The sequence below is a fragment of the Lissotriton vulgaris genome, unplaced genomic scaffold (genome assembly GCF_964263255.1).
Source record: "Lissotriton vulgaris unplaced genomic scaffold, aLisVul1.2 SCAFFOLD_490, whole genome shotgun sequence".
Classification (NCBI taxonomy): domain Eukaryota; kingdom Metazoa; phylum Chordata; class Amphibia; order Caudata; family Salamandridae; genus Lissotriton; species Lissotriton vulgaris.
In genome coordinates this window covers 774,145-792,638 of record NW_028240828.1, presented here as the reverse complement: position 1 = coordinate 792,638, position 18,494 = coordinate 774,145, and the positions used below count along the sequence as shown (strand labels likewise).

The window sequence follows — 18,494 nt, the reverse complement described above, 5'->3', positions numbered from 1 at the left end:
TATGGTCATGCCCACGCATAACCCCTTACTGGGCCACCTTAGAAGCAGAGCTCACAGAGGTACTGAGATCATGGAAAGTCCCACACAACCCCGTGAACATATTATTGGGTATCACTGATGGGTTAGATGAATCCAAGGCAAATAAGGCGTTCCTGGGAACTGCTCTGGTAGCAGGCCCACGCAGCATCGCTTCACGTGGAAGAACCCCACTCCGCCCACTTTAAGTGGCGCAGAGGAGTGGACTGGTGCACTGCCCAGGAACTACCTTTATATGAAGCCAGAGGTTGCCCAGCAAAACACCGAAAAGTCTGGGGCAAATGGTTGCGAATGTTAGATTGATTGACTCCCCTGTTTCCTTGAGTCTGGCTCTATATGCCCCCTGGAGGAGGGGGAATAATAATTTATTTTGCTGTAATTATACTATTTGCCGGAAGTCACATGTTGGTCTGCCTACCATGCTGTACTGTTTGTATTCAAGTTTTTATCATTCTCATCGTATAATAAATCAAATTGACTATCCTCCAATTAAATTTGCCACAAATATATTTCTTGTCTCTTTATTCAGTGTTTATACAGTGATTGAAATGTTATTATTTTTAGCCCACTTACAGGCTATTCTACTCCATAACATGTAACCCCACTTTCTAAACCCAAGATACTCCCCATATCATGGAAATGGCAGTGCTTCAGTATAATCGGGAAAGTTTGGTCAAAGTAGATCTTCCTTAAGCTTATGCCTTGGGGAAGTCATGACACTGTGCGAATGAGTATTCGAGGCAAGACAACTAATGTTTTGGCTTAGAGATCTATTTAAAAAACAAAGTGACTCATGCAGAGTATTTTATTTTAAATGCTAGGCGATTTAAAAATAAATTCAATATATATATTTTGGTATAACTTATAAAGTTAATGTGTGCTCATTACGTTTTTAATACAGATCTATGCAAAAAACCTGGTGAATGCAGATCGCTGTGCGCTCTTCCAGGTGGATCACAACAACAAAGAGTTATACTCCGACCTCTTTGACATTGGTGAGGAGGATGAAGGGAAACCTGTCTTTAAGAAGACCAAAGAAATAAGGTGAGGGAAGTGCAAAGCAAATTTGTTTGTTTGGATAATAAACCCTGCGTACTCGTTCTGACCTTGGTACCCTGGCAGTGTGTAAAAGGGCTTCAGTTTGGCACAAAAGAACAGGCGGTAGGCAATAGGTTGTCAGAATCAATTCATACAAACCCTGGTCTCTAGCTGCAATCCATTTACATGTTAACTTTTATGATTCACTTTGATTAGTGAAGACAACATTACATTTTTTTCTCAAATATGAATTGATAATTTCATTACCTCAGTAGATCAGCCATTGGAAGTCTGAACAGTGGAATATGTACTTTTTTTTTTTTATATATTTTTTTTGTTTATCAAAACAGTTCGGCAGATATCTCGGTCAGCATCCATCTGTTACAGGTGACAAAGATTACATATGATAAAGATACAATAGTAGCAGAAATACAATTCACCCTTATGACCCCAGCAGTAGTTCCTCCCCGCAGTATGGGATGCCTCACCGATCTCTTAGTGGAGTATAGGCTTAGGAGAGCAAACCCCCCTGTTTCAAATGCTGGCTTCCGCCTCTCTCCCGTCTTCTTCCATTTCTAAATTGTAATAGCTCAGCCATTGTTACCATATTTTCTGAAATTTCGGCGGCCATCCCCTTGCTTTATAGACCTCCACTCCTTCAGTGTGGGAGGATCGGGTCTTCCCCAATACCTGGTGATATCTCGTTTAGCCACTATAAGACACAGGTTACTAAGTAAAAGTTGATACCTAGGAATGTCAACATCCGTATTGATGCCCAACAAAACATATCTGAGGTTCATCGGGATTTGTACATGTAATACATTGTTTAACTCTGGCACTATCTGCATCCAGTAACAATGTATCTGCTGACAATCCCATTAACGAATGAATGAAGGAGCCTTTTTCTGTGTGACATCGCGAACACTCCGGCGTCCATGCCCTACTCATCGCATGCAGTTTCGCCCGGTCATAGTAAACCCTATGAAGGATTTTGAACTGGACTAATCGAAGTTGGAGCTTATTCGCCACCTCTCTGGAGTGCATCAGGGCCATCTCTCTGTCTATATCTTCTAGTGGACCTACAAGGTCTTCCCACTTGCCCCGGAGCGTCTTTAGTCTGTCAGGCATATTGTTTATTCGAGTTTTGTAGGTCCAAGAGACTGCTTTCTCTTATATCTCTTCCTGTAGTAACCGACCCTCTAATGGTGCGTATTCTGGGAGCTCTGCAATATCCAGTTTCTGCGCCAGCTGTGCATGTCGGATTTGAACATATTTGTAGTGCTGTGTATCCGTCAAATTATAGTCTGCTTGCAGGTCTGCAAACGTCTTCAGAGCGCCCGCCCCGTTATGTCTCCCAGGGTAGTGATGCCTATAGAGTCCCATCTCTCAAACCCCTGCAGCTTTACAAGCTCGGGCAGGCATCTATCCTCCCATAGTGGTGTGGATTTCGTTAGCCGCTTGTCCCAGCGCATCTCCCGTTCGGCCTCCCTCCATGCCGTATTCACTCTCTGCGTTGCGGGTAGAAGGCTTCTAATCCTTTGCCCCCCATAAATGTAGTGAAGGCTATGAGCATTTGTGAAATTGGAGTCTCTCTAGGGCATATGTGGGGTGGTCCTGCGGCGCACGTCCCCATTCGTTGAAAACCACTAGGTGTGCCGCTTTATAGTATGCCCTAATATCTGGTAGAGCAATTCCTCCATTATATTGGCTGCGTTGCAGCGTTCGGAGCGACACTCGAGGGTGTCCTCTGTCCCACAGCAAGGTGTGCAGATCAGAGTTTATAGTATTGAAGATTGCATCCGGTATTTTATAATACATATTTTGGAGGATGTAGGAAGGTGGATATCTGACTATATGTTTACCCCCACTTTTTGCTGGTGTTTTTCTGGTTTTCGACTTAGAGTGGGGCCCTGAATAGTAGGGTCCTAGTCCAACTATCTGCTTTCTCTATAAAATGGACTCCATGTACTTTAGGTACATAGCAGATTGGTTACTGGGTCACCCTTGTGAGCCCCTGTATATATTACTGTAGGTACCCAGGGCATAGGTGCACGCTAGGCCTACCAGGGGCTGCAGCATGTATTGTGCCACCCCTGGTTAGCCTTCCAAACTGACACCACAGGTCTTTACTTACAGCCTGGGTAAGGTGGTGTAATCACCCCTAACTTAGATATAGTATATCTATATCTACCTTTTATAAAGACACATAGTAACCTATAAGTCACTGCTATGGCAGGCCTTGACAATGCTGGAGGCAGAGTGCTTGGTTTTATGTGAGAGGGTGCCCTAGCATGAGCTGAGCCCCTCTGCAGCTTTAGGAACCATCTCCTTATAGCTGTTCTATGATATAGCCATACCATATACTCTTAAGGGCATTATAATCCTCGCGGTTAATGCGAACTTTAGTTTGGCTTTATCAAAACATGTTGTGTACGGTGTCAAACACTTCTGAATACTACTCCCCCGCCAGTTCCTGCGGCGGAGGTAGCATTCCACCCTTCTAGAGGGAGAAGACATGTAGTTACTGTTAAACCCGGTTAAAGTTAAACAGAGCCCCAGCATTACAAAATGGATGCTGCTGTCACAGACACGAGTCTGCCCTCCTGCTGCCGGACGAAACTCCGGCAGAGGAGGCCTGGACAATCGGTTTCCTGTCCATGGAGGTGCAAGCACCTCCCCAGACATGCTTTAGTGTATTGGGGCAGGGGGGGTTGCATTCAGTGAATGCTTTTCATACACTGCCTGGGGTACACTAGGTGCTCCATGCATTTCCCAGTTCAAACCGGTTGCTGGGGCACTCATCCCCAGCTCTGGCATGAAACTGGACAAAGGGGAAGGGGTGTAACCATCCCCTCCCCAGGTCCACCCGTCAGAGGGACCTTAAAGTTAGTCCAACCACTAAACTTACTATAAGTATAGAACCCCAGTCCCTAGGACTTTCGATTACCCTGGGCAAAACTCTGCAATATCTTGGACCTTCGACATTCCATATCGACTGGAAGATGGATGAAATCTCCTTTGTGGTCGAAGAGTGACCACCCTGTACAAACCGGCACCAACTGCATCTTTGCTGGTCTGCATTTTCGAGGCTCCCACCAGATCTCGAAGAATCTGCGACACAGGACATGGACTTCCAGACATCTGACACTGACCTGCGCTCCCAACAAAGCTCAGACCTGTAGTGGACACGAGTGATTGGGACCAGAACTCCTGGACATCCTGCATTTTGCAACCTGCACCTACTTCCCGAGGTATCCCGAAGTTGTGCATTGGGGTGCTTGAAGCCCCAGCCCGAGCACCTTTTGCACTGAAGCTCAGAGGTCCACACTCCACGAGTGTCCCGTGGGCCCGCTTTGTGCATTTCAGATCGACGCGTCTTCGCGGTTCCTAGTCCGTTGGCTAGTGAGCCCCCGTGAAGACCAATAATCACTTTCTTCAGCTTTCCTGGTTGCTCCAGGCTTGCTTCAACTCCTCTCCAAAGGGGGAGTTCCTCAGACCTTGCTGGTCTGCACCGAAGCCCATCTCGACATCCTGCGTGGATTGCGTTTGCCAAGGCTTGTTGGGTCCAATCCAGATGCCGACACCGCTGTCAACTAGATCCTTCTTGGGACAGCTCAAATCCAGCTCCTGGTCATCGTCAACGCCTCCTGGTCCTCGTGACTGAAGAGACGAGCTTCACCTTTTCACCTGAAATCACTGACATCGGCTGGCATCTTCCTATCGCCATCCTGGTCACTGGCTAGTGACCCAGACTCTGTCTCCTCTGCTTTCAGGTTCTTCACATCTCCGATCCACCCTTGGTTCCACCCGGACACTTTTCCTCTGGTCGCCTGAGGCACTTCTTCGCAGCTCTCGATTGGAATCAACGACGAAACCCGACACCAAAAGGCACCTATGCACCCAGCTCCCCTGGGTGAGGTAACACGAGTACTCCGCTGCTCCCGTGGGTCTTGACTCTCGAAGTGTCTCAGTCTAAAAGGGTTCCATCGTAGTTCATCTAGAAGTACCCAAAAACTGTTACTTTGTAACTTGTTCATTCTCCATAGAAAGTCAATGGTAACCCGCGGCTATGTTTAGACACTGCACACGTCTCCTGTGGGCCTCCTACATCCTAACCTTTGGTGGTTCTAGGCAGCCCCAGCGCTTCACAGGCCTGCTTTCTAACTCTCATGTGGTTCTTATACCACTATTTTAGTATATGGTTTGTGAGGCCCCTAGGGCATAACGTGTACTGTGCAACTTATCGTATGCTAATTAAGTTCCTGGTATTGTACTTTTACCTCTGACCTCATAAAGGGTGCAGAGGGTTTGTGTTTAGAATAAATATGTATATATTTGATATATACCTTGTATGGTGTGCTTTCATGTAATCATTCAAGAGATTATAATTGGTAAAACAACTTGCTTAACTCAGCTCCAAGTCTTAGCCTGAAGGCTGCTCTCCACAGCTACCACTAGGATAGCTTTCTATAAGGTTGACTTCATAAAGTACCATCAGTAAGGGTCGTGTGGACTGGTGCAAGGTGCCCACTGGAATAGTGGACATCATATACCAGGCCAACTTCTTACAGAGGACATACAGTATCTTAGGCAGGGTGATCATTTTAAACATCGCCGCCCTACCAAGCAGTGTCCGGGTGAGGAGTCGCCATTGAGCCACATCACTCCTAAAATCTGTTAAGACTCGATTGTTATGGGAGAGGCAGCTTGTCACATCTACGAAGATGTAGAGACCCAAATACTTAAAGTCCTCCTTGGTCATCGGGAGACATGCTGGTATGGACTGCATGTCAACGTGGCCTGCTAATGGGTAGAGAACTGACTTTCCCCAGTTAACCTCCTATCCCGCCTGTCTGCCGTATTCTTCGGTTACCGTCAAAATAATTGGGAGTGTCTTATCCGGGTTAGTGACATAGAACAGAATATCATCAGCATAGAGGGAGATGCGTTCATCTGACAGCTGACCTGTGGGGTTCCGGAACCCTGAGAGGTCTGGGTGTGTTCTAATCAGGCATGCAAGGGTTTCTAGAACAAGTGAAAAAAGCAAGGGGGACAACAGGCATCCCTGCCTAGTCCTCATTTGGATGGAAAACTCAGCCGATTTTGCACCATTTACTCGTACTCTGGCCCTGGAGTTAGTGTATAAAATATCGACCCACACTCGAAAGTTGTGTCCAAAACCTAATTTTAATATGACCCGCCTCATGAAAGGCCAGTGTACTGTGTCAAATGCCTTTTTGGCAATCAAGCGATAGCAGCAAATGGTGGACTGCACTTCTTGTAGTCACATCTAGCTAGTTTGCTAGTCTACGGAGATTGAAACTTGTAGCACTTTTGGGCATGAAGCCCGACTGGTCCTTTTGTACAAGGGATGCTCTAACCGTCAGTAGGCGCGCGGCCAATATGGAGGCCAATATCTTCGTTTCAACATTAAGGAGCGAAATTTGGCGATAGGAGCCACAGCTCCCTGGGGGCTTACCCGGTTTTGGTATGACCATAACTGTGGCTTGGCAGAGGTCTGAGGGGGGGGAGTAATCCCTCATCTTTTGCCGCTAAAAACAAGTTTAGGGGGCGGGGGCAAGAATACAGCTGTTTTGTTTAAAAAAAGTTCCCCTGGGAGTCCATTCGTCCCTGGGGTTTTCCCCGACTTCTGCTTTGCAATGGCGGCCGTAACTACTTCTAGGGTAATATCCTCATCCAAAGCATCTTTGTCTTCCGTTTGCAAAGTGGGTATGTCTATACCGGCGAGATACATGTCTATTTTGCGCCCGTTCGTCGTCGAACGGGCCGAGTATAGGTTGGCATAATAGTTTGCGAATGCATCTGCAATCGCTGGCAACGTGGTGAGTTGTCTCCCCCTCTTCACTTTGGTCCACCCAGTTCGTTTACCAGTCCTTCCAGCTTACCCAGGTTGGGAGCCATCCCGTCCTGTCCCCAGTTTCGTATAGTCTGTAGTGGATGGCCAGAATTTGCATGCAAGCCTCTCCCTCCGCTAGGGCCCGAAATTCTCTGCGTGTGATCTCCAATTGTCTGAACGTCTCTGGCTTGGTATTTGGGGATGTTTTTTTTCTAGTTCTAACAATTTGCTCTCTAAGCCTTGAATTTGTAATGTTTCGTCTCTTTGCTTACGGGCAACTACATCTTGCAGCCTCCCCCTGAGCACCGCCTTGTAAGCCTCCCAAAGAGTTGCCTCCGAGGGTACGTAGCCCTTGTTGTCCTGAAAAAACAATTTAGTCTCTACAGCAACGGTCTCCTCTGTTTTCATCAAGTAGCTCCCAGGCGTCCAATCTCCAATCCGATTTGGGCTTATACTCCCTACCCTCAAAGGGATGGTGGCTGTGCCAAAGATCAGTCCGGCCCAAGGAATGTACAAAGTCTGCCAGTGGAGTAGGTGTCCGTCGCCTGATTGGATCTGTCAAACAGGGGATTAATCGTGTCATTGACGTCACTCCCTAATATATGGGTAGAGGAGTCTGAATCTTAACAGTATCTGAGCCACGGAGTGTAGTGTCTAGGATTGCAAGCGCGTCGGGGCAAAGACACTAATCAGTGTGAACCCCGCGTGCCTCAGACCGCTGCATATGTACCCCCAGGGTCCGCCCATGTTTAAACTACTTGAAAAGGTTGGGTTTTCCTGAGGAGGACCGCCACCCCTCGAGCACCGGGGGAGAAGCTTGCATGCGCAAGTGTTGTGTACGCCCCTCTTCCTAAGATGCACAATGGGTACCTTGGAGATGAGTCTCTTATAGGAGGACTACGTCAGGCTTGAGCTGTTTGATATTATCTGTTCACTAATCCCCTCTTAATCTTACTTCCCAGGCCATTAACATTCCATGTCAGCACGGTGTATGGTGTATCACCCATCCCGTTTGTGGTTTGTGTACTTCACAGGAGGAGTGTATCCTATCCGTGTCTTCCCTAACCAGTCAGTTGTAGCTGATTTTGCAGTAAGAGATAACCTGCTGTGTATAACCATGAACAATCTTTGAAACAAAAATAAACCAACCTCCTCTCCTAAGCCCCCGAACCTCCCACCCCACATCCTCACCTGCCCCATGTCACCCACAGAACCCTCAAACTCCCCGCCCTTCTCCTCTCTAACCCCCACCTCACATCCTCGCGTATCCTGCACTCAACCCTGTAATCGCCAAAATAACTAGCATAGGTGACCATTTAGGTGTCTGTCTCTCCCACTCTTCCCCTCCCCCTAACCTCAACTAACAGCCAAAACTGCAAAGGATATGTCTCTAGTCCAGGAAGATGGTTCACACAGTTCCTTCCTTGACACAGACAAGTCTGAGGGGGTTGGCCCCATCACCGGTGTTATAACGCCGGTTGATTCTTCCGCCACGTCCATGAGTTACTGTTCTTCGCCACTGTGGTGCTGCTGTTGTTGATGATCTGGCTCCACTTCCCGGCCCGTCATCCCAGTCCCTTCTGCCTGGTGGATAGCCATGAGTAAGGGGTGATCACCATCAGTGTCCTCCGGGGAGTCCTGTTCAGACTGGTCAGCATGAGTACCTTCTCCATGAGTTGAGTCTCCAGTGGCAGCCCATGCCCCCCCCCCCCCTCCCGGGGGATCTCTCCATCCATATGGTGTCCCTGGTAGCATTGTTCCCAAGTGTCTTGAGTTTCTTGTTGTAAGACACCATCTCAGTTTCCCCCTCCGTGGTCTGAGCTGCCATCTCAATGGCAGGGCTCCCGAATGTGATGTGGTTCCGCTAGGCTTCGATCCGAGCCTCTGGCATTCCTCCAACCGGGCCCAGGTGTTAGAAAGAGCTGAGTCTAGTATTGAAATATCACCTTGAGCTTGGCTGGGAAGAGAAGCATGTGTTGAATGTTTAGGGCAGGGAGTTTGACTTTCACGGAGTCAAAGAACCTCTGCATTTTCTGTACTTCCCTTGAATAATCCAGGAAGATCATGACCCTGGAATTGGCTAGCTCGAGTTCCTCAAGTTTCAGCACTTCTCTTAAGATTGTATCTTGGTCCTGGTAGTTTAAGAATGGACCAGTTAATGAGCAGGGTGGAGCTCCAGGTGGGGGTCTTGCAGCTAGCATCCTATGTGCCCATTCAATGAGAAAGAAGGTAGAGAACTTAGCCCCCCAGAAGAGCATCTCGCATCCATGTCGTCAAGAAAGTGATGGGGTCATTGTTCTCCTGTCCTTCAGGTATTCCGACAAATCGGAGGTTATTTCTCAGTGCCCTGCTCTCCCCATCGTCAACTTTCCACTCGAGTTCCCTCACAGTAGCCTGTCGTTCTTTGATATCGCCTCTAGAGGTATGCGTCGCGCCTTTCATTTCGGATATGCGGGCCTCAGTTTGTGTGACGCGATATTGCGAACATCGTGCCGGAGAAGGGTCATGTCCGATCGTATCTCTGCCATTTTGCCCTCAATAGCTTCTCTTGATGCCTGGATCGCCTGAAGAATGGCAGCGTTGTCTGGTGCACTCGCGGTGTCTCCCTCAGGTTCAGTGTGTGCAGGGAACACCTTAATGTATTTGTCCATTTTCCCTTGGTGGTGGGTCTTGGGTTCCTTGTCTTTAGCCATTGTTGAGGCCGGGTGTGATACGTCAATCAGCCACCTCGTCTGGAGGGGGGAGCGCCAAAGGGGAAAGTTGCATGCTTGTGTCTCAGCCAGTACGGCGGGAAGTAATGCCTGGGATGCAGGGATGGTACGTCCCCTCCAGTACCGCAAGCATACATCGAGCACACCTGTCTGTGTTGTCTCCTCGGGCCATGCCTTGAAAGGGCTCTCTCCACAGGGCTCCGTCCACACACAAATTAGCGTTCAGGGGGTTTCCCAATAGCTATCCCTTAGATACAGCCACAGGGAATGTAGTCCTAGATGGAGCGAAGTCTTTGGCCTCTAAAGGGTGGTGTGCCACAGGGTCACTCCTGCAATCTCGTGCAGGGGGTGCTGACTCTGCACCTCTTCACTATGTGTCTCTGCAGCAGGAGTCCAGATGCCTTCGCAGGCCAACAGCACATTTGGCTTGCGGTCGCGTGGCACAATAGTGCCCCACCACACTCCTGTATGAGGCACAAAGGAAGCAGCCAGACAGATTTAAGTGTAGCCGGCACTGTCTCCCCCCATGGGTTGCTACTGAACAGCGTGGGTTGAATGGCAGAGCATGCATGGCGAAATGCGAGTCAGCGATCGCCACCCTCCGCTGCCCCTGGGCCTCCATCTCTCAGTCCAGGATTAGGGCGCGTCCCCTGAGGCAATCAGTTACTGTGCCCATCAGTCATTGCCCAATGTTACTCTTACCCCTGACTCGCTGGACGCAGTCACTACAACGCATTTCCTCCCATCTGTCTCCAGTGCTCGGGACAGCAGCGCCCACTGCTGCAGCTTGGATCTCTCCCTCTCATTCCTGTCTGCAGCTCCGCGGGCATTCAGGCGATGGCTCCGTGAATCCTAGTGGGAGGCAAGGAGGGTCCCGCGCCTAGAGGCATCTTCACCGGCGAGCCCGCTCCCCCCCCCCCACACACACACAACTGCCAGGACACACACATTCCCAGAACCGCCTCTTGTTTCTCCCAGTCCCTGCCGGCCCCCTGGCGATCCGGAGTGCGAGTCGCTCTGGTGCTGAAATGCGTGATCTGCTGTGGCAATCAGGACCTCGGGCAGTCTTCACCCCTGCAGCGAGCCAGGGGAAGAAGAGAGCCTCACCCCAGCACGCAGTGGCCGATTCCCTGCAGCCCCCCCCCCCCACCCCAGCCAAGGAGGACGGTTGTGCCAGTGGAATGCGCCCAGTTTAGGTCCCTCAGCTCCTAGGCGCCATGGAACCTCTTATTCACCCAGCTGGCAAAGCTGGCAGCTACCGCCGACCAGCATGGGGACGACTCACCCCCTCCGGACGGGCTTCCTCCGTTGCGGCTGTCTCTGTGGGGATCAGTCGGCCATCTTGGCGTCTGGGCCCCATCGTCTCGGAGTCCACGCTAGCCCCACATCTCGGCCGGATCGGCTCTGCAAAGTGGGTTGATCGCGGGCCAGGGGTTAATGAACTTGCGGCTGGCGAAGTGGGGTTTTAAAAGTGGCTCAAAGACAGGATATCAGCCAGGATAGTTTTCTTGCGGCCAGAGCTCCGGAGCTCCGGCGAACACGGCTACTTGGCCATGCTGTTGGCCACGCCCCCTGAATATGTACTTCTTTACCTACACTTCCCTTTTTCTATTCATTCAGAGCATGAATCTTCGTAATTGCAAAGCATGTTGTCCCTAGTCGAAGATGGGGCCAATCTAGTTAAGCTACGTAACCCAAAATGCAGATCAGTAGCACCAATCTTAAACCAAGAAACCACAAAGGGCCTGATTTGGAGGTTGGGATACTCTTATCGCTCATTAGTTTGCTTCATACTGCTGCTCTGTTTGTAAAATTGCTTCTTTTGCTTTGTCAATTTTATTTTGCGATTCACAAAAGGCTAGCAGCCAAAGTGTAAATAAACTTGATTCTCTTGATGTAATGCTTGCAGGAAGGTTTCGTATTCTTCACCACAGAACCAGCGGAAGGAATAAAGCCCAAGGAGTTCATAAAGCAACCTTCTTAACCACTTCTATTCTCACGGTTTGTGTGTGTCTATTGGCCACAAAAGAGCCGATAATACATTGTATGTCTGTTTTAAGAATTTCTCATGCAGTTCAGTTATAAAACAGGACTCCTATTATTGACAGATTCAGTATAAATTTAGTTAAAAAGAAACATCCTGCCATTGTTTTTAGATACAGATGCAAGTGTAATTTGGCATAACTCACTATTTCAGCTAAATGGATGCCTGGGGAAGCAAGGACTTCATTTGTATTTGATCCTCCGTACTCCTTAAAGGTTTCACGTTTGATTGAAAAGGTAGAAGTAGCTTTTGGTAATCTTAGGCACTTCTTCAGGAAGTAATTTTTCTTCATTTTTAGGTCATGCCTATGCAGCGCGCATGCACTGCATAGGAGGAGACCTTTAGGAATTGAATCACTTTTTCGGCCAAAAATGTGCACGCTTTGCATTGCTTTCAATGGCAACGTGTGCACGTTTGGCGATTCCCTTGCGGGAGCGAGCTGTAAAGCCATCTGTTTGTAATTAACTTTCAAACAGATGGTGCCCCTGCTCACTCATGCAAGGGAAACGATGTGTGGGCTCTCGGCCGCACTCCGTCCTTCCCCCCCCTAACCCCCCCCCCACCCCTCCCACTTGTTTTTTTATATCAGCGGGGCACACCTTATGTTTCCCTGCTTCCACCCTGAGAAGAAGCGGCATGCTCTTGGAGGGGGCATCGTGTGTATACATAAAACTTTTTCTTTTTTTTGAACACGCCACACCGCTCTTCATCTTTAACATGTCGCCCGTGCCTTTCTTTTTGTTGTGCACTACATGCCCAAATTTTCTTATTTATTTATTTAAAGTAACTGCAGACCTCCGCAAATTATTTTCTTCTGCTTGGAGACAGGACTAGACGTCACTGCATCAGCTGATTTCTAGAAGGTGCCGTCACTGCGCACTAGAGCTATTTCTGGCCATGACCGCAGTGCAATTCAAAACGGAAAGAAGACTTACACCTCCAAGCTTTTGGTTCAACAACAAGCCAGTCTATAGGAAAGAGGGAAAAACACAAACGTATGATCCTTAAAACTTGCTGACATCCTTACTTTAGCGTTGCTGCCATATTGGAAGAGAAAATGCTGAAGGAGGACTACTATAGTCAGATTATTTATTTTATCTCTAATTCCCTTATTTATCTAAAAGTTCTGAAAAAATGTTTTACTTTCCACTTTCCGAGGAATAATTTTAATTTGTTCTCTGAAGCATATTGCAGTTGGAAAAATGCCATTGCAAATATTAAACCTAAAATATATTTTAACATTAAAATAAATTTAGAAATAAATTATTATATGTCTGTTATTTGTCTATAAAATGGCTTCTACATTTAGATAAATAAAAAAAAAGGACACACAACTCTATGGCATGTGTTATACTTGGAGATTTAGCGTGGGAGTGTACTGCTCCTCTTTTCTCCCATCTCTATGGTTCTGTTACATCACTCAGAGTGGCGTTGTTGTTGCAGTGTCACCGTGTTTGAGCAAAAACGAGCAGCTGATCTTGTGGGAGGGCACATTCGGGCCTCTGCTGTTCATCTAGACGTGTTCTAAGCCCTTTAGCCATGTTGTCCACCTCCATGGTAAGTACTGCGCCTCACCCACTACAGGCCAAACAGAGTAGGCAAGGATTCTGTAGGTATCAGAAGGAGACAGTGCTCCCAATCCCCATAACACCAATATTGGAACTTTACAGGGTGTGCAGAAGGGTCAGACTTCACTCTGTATCCTTAATTTAATTCTATTCCTTTAATTTGGTGCTTTAGGTTGCAGTTTAGGTAGCTGTTTGGTGGTTACTTAAAGAGTATTGTGGAACTGTTTAACATATACTGATGGGTCACTGATTATTGGTAGCAAGCCAATAGGTCTTTCTTTTGGGACCTTATAATTATTTAGTTAAGCAGCACAATATCCTTGGATCAACCGTTGCATAGCTAACACTTATAAGGCCCCCAAAGGCGAGACCTATTGGCTATGCCAATGCTTGTTTATTGTACTAAGATCCTCATTGGCTAGAAAACAACTCCATCCAAAGCATAGATATAGATATATTGCTATATATATATTTTCTATGGGCGAAACTAGTTTCTTGATGTGTTTTTCTAAATCAATAGAGGCCTCCAATTCTCTGACCAACAAGAATGCTTCTGCTGGAGATTGTATGGTCAGGTTACAACAGACTGAAAATAAACTGCTGCTTTTTGAAGAGTGCATCTCAGAATTATGCATCAAAGCTATCACTGTAGGTAGTAAATAGAAAGACTGGTACTGCTGTATTGCCTAACATCTCTTATACTTTGGAACAGAATTTGTACCTAGTTTCAATACCACACATTTGTCTACAGATAGTCTAATAATTGTATCAGAGTTTCCACATCCATATCCTATGTGTTGGACTTAGCCCTCTCTGCAGGGTCACAACCAAACCTTTTGCCTTCACCCGTCTAGTTTTCTGAACCAGTCTTGGTGGCTTGTAGGACTTTGCACAATTTACCCCTGCTAACCAGTGGTGAAGTGCTTGTGCTCCCGCCTTTAAACATGATAACATTGGCTTACACCCGATTTAGCACATTTAATTTACTTGTAAGGCCCTAGTAAAGTGGTACAACGTACCGGGGGCCTGTAAATTAAATGTTACTACTGGGCCTGCAGCACTTAATGTGCCACTCACTTAAGTAGCCTTTTTAAACATGTCTCAGGTCTGCTTTTGAAGCCTGTATGTGCAGTTTTAATCCGCCATTTTGACCTCGAAGACTAAACCTTTTGCCTGGCCCAGGCCTTCCTTTTTATTAATACATATGCCTCCCATAGGGTAGGCCCTAAATATCCAATTGGACAGGGTGTTGTGTATTAAAAAAATGATGGCCATGTACTTTTTACTTCTACATGTCTTGGTAGTGGAAACACTCTTAAATGTGTTTTTCACTACTGCAAGGCCTACCTCTACCATAGGGTAACTTTAGATTAGGTTACCTTATTACTTATAATAAGTGATAACTTTAAATTCAGAGCAAGTATGAATTTCAAATTTTGGGCGTCTGAAGAGTTCGAATGTAAATTTCCTCTCTAATGGTAAAATTGGAATTTAAGTCACAATTCTGAAAATGCCACTTTAGTTGCCGTTTTTTTGTCCAACCGTTTGATGCCTGTAGCCTGGGTTACATGACTCGATGTGGCTTGCAGTTGGTCTTTGTATATTGCTCCCAGACAGTGAGAGAAAGGGAGAATAGATGTTGGCAGGATGAGCCATCTCTGAATAGACTATGGACAGAGAGTCATCTGTCAATACTTGCTCATCACAATGCCTCTGTCTCAGTACATTCACAAAGGGTTTGGCGCTAGTGTTTTCTTGCCCACAGACAAGCTGGGGCCGGTGCCGAGAGGCAGTAAATTCAAAGCACCTCTGTGGGTGAAACCTTCTAGAAACTTCTCCTGCTTCAAAGCTGGTACCAAGGATAAATAATGGACTCTCATACCCAACTCAGGAGTACACCTCTGGACCTGTGGAAGACTCAGAAGGACTGCTATGTTGCTCTGCTACAAGAATGACTGCTACTCTGCTGCCCTGTTGGCTGTAAAGGAAGATTGGACCTTCATCCCAGGCCAAAGTGACAAAGGGTCATCTGATTGACCGCCTGTCCCGAGTCACAGGGACACCACAAACTCCACTGCCCAGCTGACCTTCTGCAGTGGACCAAACTGGTCCTGCCTGAGCCCTGCTGGCCTCTGCTGGAATGAGTTCCTAATTCCCAGGAAATGTCCCCAGGGCCTGAAACTTTGGTGTGGCATCAGTTGAACTCTTTCTAGAAGAAATGGCGAAATCCTGAAGTTTTGGACTCTTCGTGACCCTGAACGGACCAATTTGCACCATTCTCTTCCCGACCGCCAATTTGAAGCTCCGGTGAACCCAGTTCTTCGTGCTGTAGCAACCACCAGCAATGTGGGAACCGCACAACAGCATCAACAGTCTGCGGTGACTTTCAGTGTGAATCTGCTGTAATGACTGACCCCAGAACCCAACAGGATCTTCGCGCTATAGCGGTGAACACCCACAGCACCAGGCATGCTCTATACTCTACAATGATGACCATCCCCCATGCTCTCCCTGCTCCTCGTGGCCTCCTCCATCGCAAACGCAACTCTTTGCGGTGTACTTGAAAAGCTAACCCTTTCAAAGGAACTAACCTGTTCCCTGTATCTGGCCTGCACTCCACCGCCATCAGCCTGAACTTGAGACTTTCACCTAGTCTTGCGTGACTAGATGACTGCGAGTGACATTTTATGCTTTTAGGCTCTATACTTACCTAGGACTTTAAAATTGCATCTCTCTCATTCTACTGATTGGATCTTTGTTGTTTTGGTCTCAAATTATTTATTACATTTCGCTCTATTTCTCTAAATTGGTATGGAATGTTTCTTGTGTTGTGTTTTCATTGTATTACTGTTTGAAGTTCTGCGTAAATACTTTACAGATTGCCTCTAAGTTTAGCCTGACTGCTTTTGTGCCAAGCTACCAGAGTTAAGCAGAGGCTAATTTGGTGTTGCTTGTGGCTTCACCCTCACAGGAATAGTGGTTGCTGCTTTAGTAGGGTTTCACCCACCTCAACCAGTAACCCAGTTGCCTACAGTAGTAGTAGTTTATTTATTGTATGATTAACTAAAATCTTCTCCATTTCATCACAACACATAAAAAGGTACTCTTAATACATCTCATTAAAAAAAGGAGTAAATGAGCCTGTCGTATAGCGACGATCAAATAGTTTCCCAAAAAGTATGGCATGCAATGAAGGAGCCCCAGGAGGATATTATCAGCCCAGATTTGCCTATCAGAACTAGGTGTACATCCCCAGAAGCACCTGCCTTATTTCAACCTTTTTTCAAGCACAAACATCAGTGCTAAAGTAAGTGCAGGTGCGATTTCACAACAAGGGCAAAATGCGGTTGAAGGGTCATGGGGGATATTTTACTCCATACCAGTGTGAGGTCTACCAAGGGATCCTGCATTCCATTGTGAAAGCTCCAAGGAAATGTTTGGGCTTCTTGCCTTACAGACAATTTCCATACAGTATGTGACAGCCCAACGCAAAACCTGTATGCCCCACCAAATGCAGATGTTGAGTCCATAAATGCAGTGTGTTCAGAGTTGTTCTTGCTCCCTCTATTTTGCCTCGGTAGAAAATGTAAATTCAGATTTTTCTTAACAGTTCCAGTGTCCTCGCTAATACAATTTGTATATCTGAACAAATGCCTTTAACTGTTGCCCGAGAACATAAACTTTGCAACATTTTGCCATATTATTTGCTTGGTGTATTAGCACTGTAGAGTCTGTCCTATCTTTCTTCTGGCACAATCAATACCCAGCCAAGATGGTCTAAACACGGGACTCCGAGACCCTGACATCTGAAAATGGTGCAGCGGAACTCAATGAGACAGCTGAGCAAAAGCACTGTTGCATACAATCTGTGCTTCAGATGAATGACCAGATCGACACCTGAGGGGCAAGATTATGGTAAGAAACATTGGTACACTTGCTGTTGGCAGGCGATGCAGGAAAAGCAACTTGAGAACGTTGCGTGCAGTGTTGAGCTACACACTAGGGCAAGTTGAATAGACCAGTCTGTCGGTGGAATGGAAATTGCACTGTGCATCCTTAAATGTGGACAGCTGTAATTCTGAGCGATGTTCATTTGACACTGATGACGGTGAAGGAATGGTAAAGTAGGCAAGAAATGTATCCACAAGTAGACATCTGTATGTTCATTTATGGAGTTATAACATTGTTCCCTGTTACGGAAAGTTTGGAATTAATTTTAGTTGATAGATAATGGAAGACTGGAGTATGTGTGTTTGGGAAATTGAGTTTGCTATTTAAAAACTAAATAGGGTCTATAAAATGATGGCGCTTCCGAGATTCCTATTCGCCCTGGAAAACAACCCGTACCCGGTCGCGCCGCGCTACTTCCAACAGGTCACAGTGTTGGTCTCCAACTTACTGTGGATTAATCGACCAGCAAACATTGCCCATATCAAGCAGACCAGAAGTTGGTATGAGGGGGGGGGGGGCAGGGGAGGGGGGCGGGTGGTTGCATTACCAAACCTACAGTTGTATTATTGGGCTGCACAACTCAAAATTGTGAACCAGTGGATACACACTCCGAGGGACGATCCAGCCTAACTGATAGGACACACGAGAGACACGGCCATGTTGTGGCACGCGGCGCAGGCGAAGCTGGGATGGAAGAAGATCACTAAACTCACCCAGCTCTGGGACAGGAAGGCACTAGGGCGTCTGAGACAAAGTAAGGGGTTTGCACAATGGGATAGCATCGGCATATCCACAGTGGGGGATCTGTGGGATAAGGGCACTGTGGTCCCATTCACCCTGCTCCAGCAACAATATGACCTGGGACCAAACGAAACCTACAGATATGTGCAGATCAGGCATGCATTATTACAGGCGATACCGGCAGACACCGATGTCCCGGAATCATCACCGTTGGAGGACAGACTACTCACTGACTACATGCAACATGGTGCGACTTCACTTACATACCGGAAACTGCTAAATAACCTGACAGACCCTACACTGTAGCTGCGGGAGAGGTGGGTGGAGGAAGTTGGCGACATGGATGACACGGAATGAATGAGGCACTAGCATCCCCGAACGAGGTGGGAATCTCGGCTAAATTCAGATTAGTACAACTTAAAATCCTACATTATACTAGAACCATGCTACATAAACTACACAGAGCGCCACACCCATTCTGTCTTCGTGGCTGTGGTGAGGAAGCTTCATACACTCTGGGACTGCCCACACATAGCTGAATACTGGCG

The 18,494-nt window shown here is 47.1% G+C and overlaps 1 protein-coding gene across 1 annotated transcript in view; it reads left to right on the top strand.

Annotated features, from left to right (window-relative positions):
* LOC147672520 (cAMP and cAMP-inhibited cGMP 3',5'-cyclic phosphodiesterase 10A-like) overlaps positions 1-18,494 on the top strand; it is a 909,783-nt gene that overhangs the window by 448,614 nt on the left and 442,675 nt on the right. The window contains exon 10 of the mRNA XM_086947973.1: positions 938-1,080. Coding sequence (XP_086804099.1) covers positions 938-1,080 — 143 coding nt within the window. The remainder of the gene's footprint in view (positions 1-937; positions 1,081-18,494) is intronic.